At 44.4% G+C, this 7723-nt stretch overlaps 1 protein-coding gene across 9 annotated transcripts in view; it reads right to left on the bottom strand.

Annotated features, from left to right (window-relative positions):
* Positions 1-7723, bottom strand: part of SLC35D2 (solute carrier family 35 member D2) — a 69116-nt gene that overhangs the window by 26766 nt on the left and 34627 nt on the right. For all 9 annotated transcript variants that reach the window (XM_017547185.2, XM_017547186.2, XM_017547188.1 and 6 more), the window contains 2 exons: positions 5266-5368; positions 3910-4002 (listed from right to left, as the gene is read on the bottom strand). In XM_017547185.2, coding sequence (XP_017402674.1) covers positions 3910-4002; positions 5266-5368 — 196 coding nt within the window. The remainder of the gene's footprint in view (positions 1-3909; positions 4003-5265; positions 5369-7723) is intronic.

Genomic DNA, 7723 nt, shown 5'->3' with positions numbered 1-7723 from the left:
GCCTGTAATCCCAGCTACTCAGGAGGCTGAGGCAGGAGAATTGCCTGAACCCAGGAGGCGGAGGTTGCGGTGAGCCGAGATCGCGCCACTGCATTCCAGCCTGGGTTCAAGTGATCAGCCTGCCTTGGCCTCCCAAAGTACTGGGATTACAGGCATGAGCCACCACACCCAGCCAGAAAGTTTATTCTTAATTAATAATGTTAGCAAGAAAAGTTTAAGTTCATAAACTGTTTTCAAGAACTTCTACATGCTTAGGCAACACTCCTCCATCTCAAAAAAAAAAACCACTAGTCAATTTTTTAACTCCATGACTTGTACTTTGTCATTTTTTATAGAAGGCCTTTTCTTATGGTTATAACTATACTCTATTTTCTTCTAATTATTTTTTTTCTGATAGGTTTTAAAAATAAATCATATAGTTAGCACTTTGGTCATTCTGGAATCTCGACGATTAGCAATCCTTCTAGGGGCTCTAAGGTACTTAAAGAAGTTCTAAAGGAACTTCTATTTGAAATCTTTGGAGTCTGGTCAAACAGAAGAGGCTAGACAGGGTAAATATTGGGATATTCCAGTACCACAAGCCAGGATAGGAGGAGGATATTCTCTTAGAGCTTTAGGATTTAATAAGTCAAAGTATATGTCAGCCAGGTGCATATAATTATATACTCACCCCTGTAATCCCAGCACTTTGGGAGGCCGAGGGAGGTGGATCACTTGAGGTCAGAAGTTCAAGACCAGCCTGGCCAACATGGTGAAACCCCATCTTTACTAAAAATACAAAAATTAACCAGGCATGGTGGTGCATGCCTGTAACCCCAGCTACTCAGGAGGCTGAGGTAGGAGAATGGCTTCATCCTGGAAGGTGGAGGCTGCAGTGAGCTGAGATTGTGCCACTGCACTCCAGCCTGGGTGACACAGTGAGACTCTGTCTCAAAAAAAAAAAGATGTGCCACCTGGGAGGATCACTTGTCCCCAAGAGGTCAAGACTGCAGTTGCCATGACAGCCTGGGCAACAGAGTGAGACTCTGTGCCAAAAAAATATAATAAAATAAATAAAAATAAAGTGTATGTTAGGTCTCTTGTACTTTATATAAGGGAGGGATATGTTTTCCACACATGAAGGAGAAAGCAAACACTTTTCATATACAGATAAAGTAATTGAGATGACATTGGAGGATGTGTTTCTAGAGCCAGAGCACCTGCTATCCTTGGGAAGATATTTAAACACAGTGCCCCAGATGCTTTGCCTATACGATGGAAATAGTAACGGGACCTTCTCTTCCGTTGTGGAAATGCGATGAGACAGTTCATGAACAATGCTTTGAAAAATGTCTGACATAAGCCCTCAACAAATATTAGCTAGTATTATTATTACATAAGAAAGTAGAAGAATTCTGCATGATAATCATTATGGGCAGGTGGCAACTTCTGAAAACACCATGCTACAAGTTTAGAAGTCAATGACATTGATATGAGAACACTTATATCTTCTGAAACAATGTTATATATTATTAACATTATATACCTAATCTATTTTACTCATAAAGTACCTAAAATTCAGTTTCTGGTCACTACGCCTTTCACAGCATTGTTCCCATGGGGAAATGTGCTTTTAGTCCCAAGACGTTTTTTTTTTTTTTTTGAGACGGAGTTTCGCTCTTGTTACCCAGGCTGGAGTGCAATGGCGTGATCTCGGCTCACCGCAACCTCCGCCTCCTGGGTTCAGGCAATTCTCCTGCCTCAGCCTCCTGAGTAGCTGGGATTACAGGCACGTGCCACCATGCCCAGCTAATTTTTTGTATTTTTAGTAGAGATGGGGTTTCACCGTGTTGACCAGGATGGTCTCGATCTCTTGACCTCGTGATCCACCCGCCTCGGCCTCCCAAAGTGCTGGGATTACAGGCTTGAGCCACCGCGCCCGGCCCCAAGAAGATGTTTTAACAATCTTTAGGAGTTTCTAGATTTCTACTTCTGAATATATATATATATATATATATATATATATATAACCAGAATTTCAGAACAGATAAACTCCAGTGATAAAAAAATAAAAATTTAAATTAAAAAAAAAACTTGTTTTTATAATAACAAAAGGAAACAAGCCACTAGGACCACTTCACTAAGAGTTCATAATTTTTTCTTTTTTTGAGACGGAGTCTCGCTCTGTCACCCAGGCTGGAATACAGTGGTGCAATCTCCACTCACCAAAACCTCTGCTTCCTGGGTTCAAGTGATTCTCCTGCCTCAGCCTCCCAAGTAGCTGGGATTATAGGCACCTGTCACCAAGCCCGGCTACTTTTTGTATTTTACTACCTAAAATACTCTCTACAAGACACGGGTTTCATCACGTTGGCCAGGCTGGTCTCAAACTCCTGACCTCCGGTGATCCACCTGCCTCGTCCTCCCAAAGTGCTGGGATTACAGACATGAGCCACGGCACCTGGCCAAGAGTTCATAACTTTGTTTTGGGTAACGTTGCTGGCACTGACTCAGTTTAAAATTGATTGATGTTAGCTGAAAAACAAATACAGCGTTTTCAGGTCTCCTGCCCTGCTCGTTCCCAGTAGAGGTGCAGGTGCCTGCTTTATCTTCCAACACGGAATTAACAGAGAGGCCCAGGTTCACAATGTTCTGACTAACCTGAAACAGAGAGCTCTTTATTGAGATCGGTGCCACTTGGTGGTTTTCCATATAAACCCGTGAAAATGGCTATTTATGTCCGGGGACAGGGCTGCTAAGCCCTTCTGCTGATCCCTCCTTCCGGGAAGGGAACTGACAAGTGAGAAAGTCCAGCTGGAGAAAGAACAATGAGCCGCCCAGGAGTCCACAGCAGCCTGCCGCGGTTCAGAGTCACTCCGACCCTAAAAGGGCTGCAAATGGATGACATTCAACAGGTGTGCATCACACCCATGCTGATCGCTAAATACGGAAATGGTGTCCTGTCCGAGGGTGAATGGGTGCTGCCCCAGCCTCGTGCCAGCAATGCGGGGTTACCACCTGGCTGGGCAGGGCTGTGTCTGGAGTTGAGTCTGTGGGTGGAGGCCCCGCTGAGGAGGGTTTTGCCCATCACACTCGTTTCTCAGATTCAGTTACACATCCAGCAAAATTCTCAGAGGCTGTGTGGTCCGTGACTTCCTGAAGAAGTCTGGGCTTGCACCCTGAAGGGTGGGCACTGTGGCTGTCACTGTGGTGAATGTCCATATGTCCTAAGAGACGTGGCCTCCACCGCTCCACTGGGCCTCAGATCTTACTACTATTTCGCTGTTTCATTTGTCTCACCAGCAGCAGATAGGGTTACCAGGGCAAATACTGAAAGAAAAACACCTGCCCAAAATTCAAATGTGGATCCTGGAATATTTAGAAGTAACACGGTGTGATGGCAGGGATAGGTTTCAAAATACTCCAGAGGAACAAAAACGTGGGGGTGGAGGAGGACAGATAAAATAAGATAGTAAAATGTCAAAGTGTTGAAGCTAGGTGGCGGGTCTGTGACAATTCATTGAATTATTCTATTTTGTGCATGTTTCAAAATGTCCACAATAAACAGTCACACGAATAAAAAAACCTAGTTTTTAAAACTATCGAAATCCCCTTCCAGGGTAAGTAGCTCTCCCAGGGCCCCCACATTAGCAAAGGGGAATACAGAGCTCAAACTCAGATTCTTATTGTTGTTTTCCAAAAAGTTCCAAGTCCAGAGCTCCTGGCACTCCTTGATATGTGGCCAAGAATGCATGCCAATGCAAGAGTAGTGCCAAAAGGTGTTGTTAGGGATCTCAAACACCTTCCTATGACGCACCCTTCCTGGTAGTCCCAGCTACCTCGACACGTTTTATTTCAGTGCATACCAAATGTTAAATATTAACTTTCTACAGCCGGCTAAGGACGCCAGGAATGATTGCATCAGCTCACCTGTCGCAGGTCTCCCGTGGAGACACTAATAATAAGAGTTGGGATGATCATGAAGCAGGCATTGTAGAAAAGCACTCCGTATTTCCCTAGCTCCTGCAAAAACAGAAACAAAAAAGAAAACCACTCAATTTTACACACATGAGGCATGGATTTCCTGGAGTCCCTTACACTACTGCATATTCATACAAAGTTAGAACACGCCTTCTGAGCAACTCTATTGGAATATTTTCAGCCACTTTCTGACATAAAATGCTTCATTTTGAGGGTACTGAGATTTTGGAATAAACATTGGTTTTACACCAAAACTACAGAGAAAACACATGGCAGAGGAAAGCCTCTAGGGTCCCCTTCGTCTGCAGCATTCTAATTGTGTGGGCTTTTTAAAAGCATGTTATTCAAAATGGGAAATCAGGAATGAAATAAAGAACATTAAAAATATTAATATAAACAAAACTCTTTCAAAAACATCTGCTCTTTCCACTAAAGAACAGCAGCATTCTATATTTACTTTCATTAAAGTGGCCACCCCACTTCACCATTTTCAAAAAAGGATGACATATTGTCATACGCAAAAGACAACAAACCAGTTTTTGTAAAACTGCCACCATTAAAAAAAAAAAAATGGCCATGCGGGGGGTAAAAAACAAAACAGTGGAGATAAAAAAATATATAGCTCATGGAAATAAGCCTGCTGGTCAGAGTGAACTCCCTCATCCAGCACAAAGAGCTTGGAACAAAGAAACATATGCCTGACTCATCCTCCCCAGCTTCCTGTAACAGCTGGGGGTGCGGGAGGGACGGGGCCACCACGTGACAGGCAGACACACAAAAGCAGAGCTCCTCTGCCCCAGCCCCTCATCATCAGAAGCATCAGCTATTGCCGGAGGAGACTTTACAAATTATCCATTCCAGTCATTTCACTCCACAGGTGAGGAAACCAAAGTTTGGAGCAAAGTTACGGCTCAAAGTCACAACAGCCAGTAAACAGCAAAACTTGTATCTGTAACCCACATCCCCAGACCCCAAACTAGTGCTCTCAGAACAAACACTGTGACCCCTGACCTTGCCTTGTTCACTGATAACGCTGGTATAAAAGTTAATTTGCCTTTCCAAATAATCTCTTTTTATACATTCTGAGTGTGCATCTAAACTAGTGGCTTTGCCCATCCTATCTCATTTTCGTCCAAAATTTTGCAAATAATAAGAATTTATACAGATAATTAAAAAGAATTTGTAATTTACAGGTCATATCATATAGGTTAAATGACGGACCAGCTGTACACATTCATTTTCACTTTGCATGTTATTCTAGGGGCCAGATGACATAGCCAAAACGCCATAGGCAAGATCTGATACCTTTGGGTCCATTTTCTGTTTGGTATAAACTCCGTTTGCTGCTGTGAAGATATCATTCAGGAATACAAAAATATAGCCTTCTAAGTTAAAAGCAAGGTCAGACCTGGGAAGGAGACCACAAAAGGAGAATGATTATTCAAAAACTCACAATTTGGCCTCCAAGCCAGCCTGTTCTATCTTTTGCTAATCAAACCCGCCTTTCTGTGGCACACTTTCCCTGCTTTGTGGTAGTGAATGGTTAATTCCTCTGCTTTGCCTCCAGACAAAAACCAAAACAGCCATCAGGTGGCTTCAATTCCATCGTGAATGGCTTAAAACCAGAGGGACACTAACCATCTTCCTTCAACTGCAACCCCTTTCTTTTGCTAGCTGATGAATCCGCGTAACAATCGGTGAGCCCTGACTTTCCGAAGGGGAGTCTTTCGCCCCAACCCACCCAGGGGCTTTGCTTATTGTAGTGAACAGGTCCAACCCCAGGGTGCAGCCAGTGAGGGGCAGCTGGGCAGAGACTGGGTAGGAGGGGTTGTGTGAGACAGTGACACCTCCATCTGGACCAAACCGCACCCTGTCCACCAAAATGGCCAGGTAGGTATCCATCCTTCTATGTTGCCCCTCTAAGGCTCCTTTCTTCCCATTCTTTTGAAATATCTTCTCTTCCATTTCCATTGTAAATGGCACCAGCGTAAAACATCTGGGAGCAATGACAGGAAGGAGGGAAGCACAAGGGCTGAGCCGTGGCACGGCTCACCACCTGCACTTTGTCCTTGCAAACAGTGCTAGACCCATGTCATAATTCAGAAATATACATTGCCAGGGAGGAAATCCTTTTCCCGTACCCCCTTAGGTTCAGTGCCTGCGGGCCCGCTAATTTAACTGACAAAAGACAGATTAACAGGACGAAGGGAATACAAATCTTATTAATATGTTCCCCGGAGTTCACAGAAAAGAAGTGAAACTCAAAGAAGCAGTTAGACTTGGGGACTTACGTTTTAACAAAGGAAAGAGGATTTGGGCTTTGAGGGACAAATAAATTGTGTAATGATTAAAAAGTAACTAGGAAATCTACGGTGGAAATGATGAATGAGAAGGGTTATTTTAGGGTTTGTTTCTGTAGACGCATCGCAGGGCTGACCCTCCGTTCAGTGATAGGAATTGCTCTCCTCTTCCTGAGATGGGAGAAGGGGCCCCCTTCACAATGGGAAATTGATACCATTATCAATTAAATGGTTTTTTAGGCAGAAAGGAGAAGGCAGCAAACTTCCTGCATCTGTGGATTCTTAACTGTCCTCGGCTCAAAAGCATCCTGATCCCATAGTGGCATATTTTGCAGTGGCATATCCTGAATCTTCTTCAATGTCAAAATAAGATTATCTCTAACCAAAGAGAATGAAACAGCAAAAATTGTACCAAAATCTGAATGCAAATCAAACTAGATGTTGGCTTCAGGCCTCCACACATTATTATCTACAAATATATTTGTGAAAAGGGATTAATTTTAGGTCATCATAAGTCAGAATTATCTCTCAGTCACAGTTTAAAAAAGAAGGATTTTCTCCAAAATCAGGGTCTTCCAAATCTCTTACCTACCCACATGTGATTTATCGAGAAGAGCAGAGTCTGGCGCCCCCTGAGATGGCAGAGCTGAGAGAGTGGACAGGGGATGGGGGAGATGCCGCCCACCTCCTCAGAGAGCTGCAGGGAACGCCTACTCAGGGGACCAGAAGTTCCCAGCAGCGCTGTTCCCACTCCCAGAAGCTGGGACCACTGTCAGGTGGCTTACCCACTGTTTGTTAAGGCTACTAGTGACAGCACAGACGTTTCTGAAGAATTTACTTGTTTAATCAATTACAGAAAATGTATGTAACCCCTGCAGTTGTTCAAAACGATCCTCCCACCTTAGTCTCCTGAGAAGCCGGGACTACAGGCATGTGCCACCGTGCCCGGCTAATTTTTTTTTATATTTATTTTTGTAGGGACAGGGCTCACTATGCTGCCACAGCTGGTCTTGAACTCCTGGGCTCAAGCAATCCTGTCACCTGGGCCTCCCAAAGTGCTGGATTGTCAGAGGCCTGTGAACCAGAGCAACTCCATCTTACAGGGGGGCTGGGTGAAATGAGGCTGAAACCTACTGGGCTGCAGTCCTAGACTGTTATGGAATTCTAAGTCACAGGATGAGATAGGAGGTCAGCACAAAATACAGGCCATAAAGACCTTGCTGAAAAAAACCTTACTGGCCGGGCGCGGTGGCTCACGCCTGTAATCCCAGCACTTTGGGAGGCCGAGGCGGGTGGATCACGAGGTCAAGAGATCGAGACCATCCTGGTTAACATGGTGAAACCCCGTCTCTGCTAAAACTACAAAAAATTAGCTGGGCATGGTGGCACGTGCCTGTAATCCCAGCTACTCAGGAGGCTGAGGCAGGAGAATTGCCTGAACCCAGGAGGCGGAGGTTGCGGTG

This window comes from Cebus imitator, unplaced genomic scaffold, assembly GCF_001604975.1.
Source record: "Cebus imitator isolate Cc_AM_T3 unplaced genomic scaffold, Cebus_imitator-1.0 Scaffold196, whole genome shotgun sequence".
NCBI lineage: Eukaryota > Metazoa > Chordata > Mammalia > Primates > Cebidae > Cebus > Cebus imitator.
The sequence above is the reverse complement of the archived record's forward strand: the minus strand, read 5'-3'. Positions and strand labels throughout refer to the sequence as shown.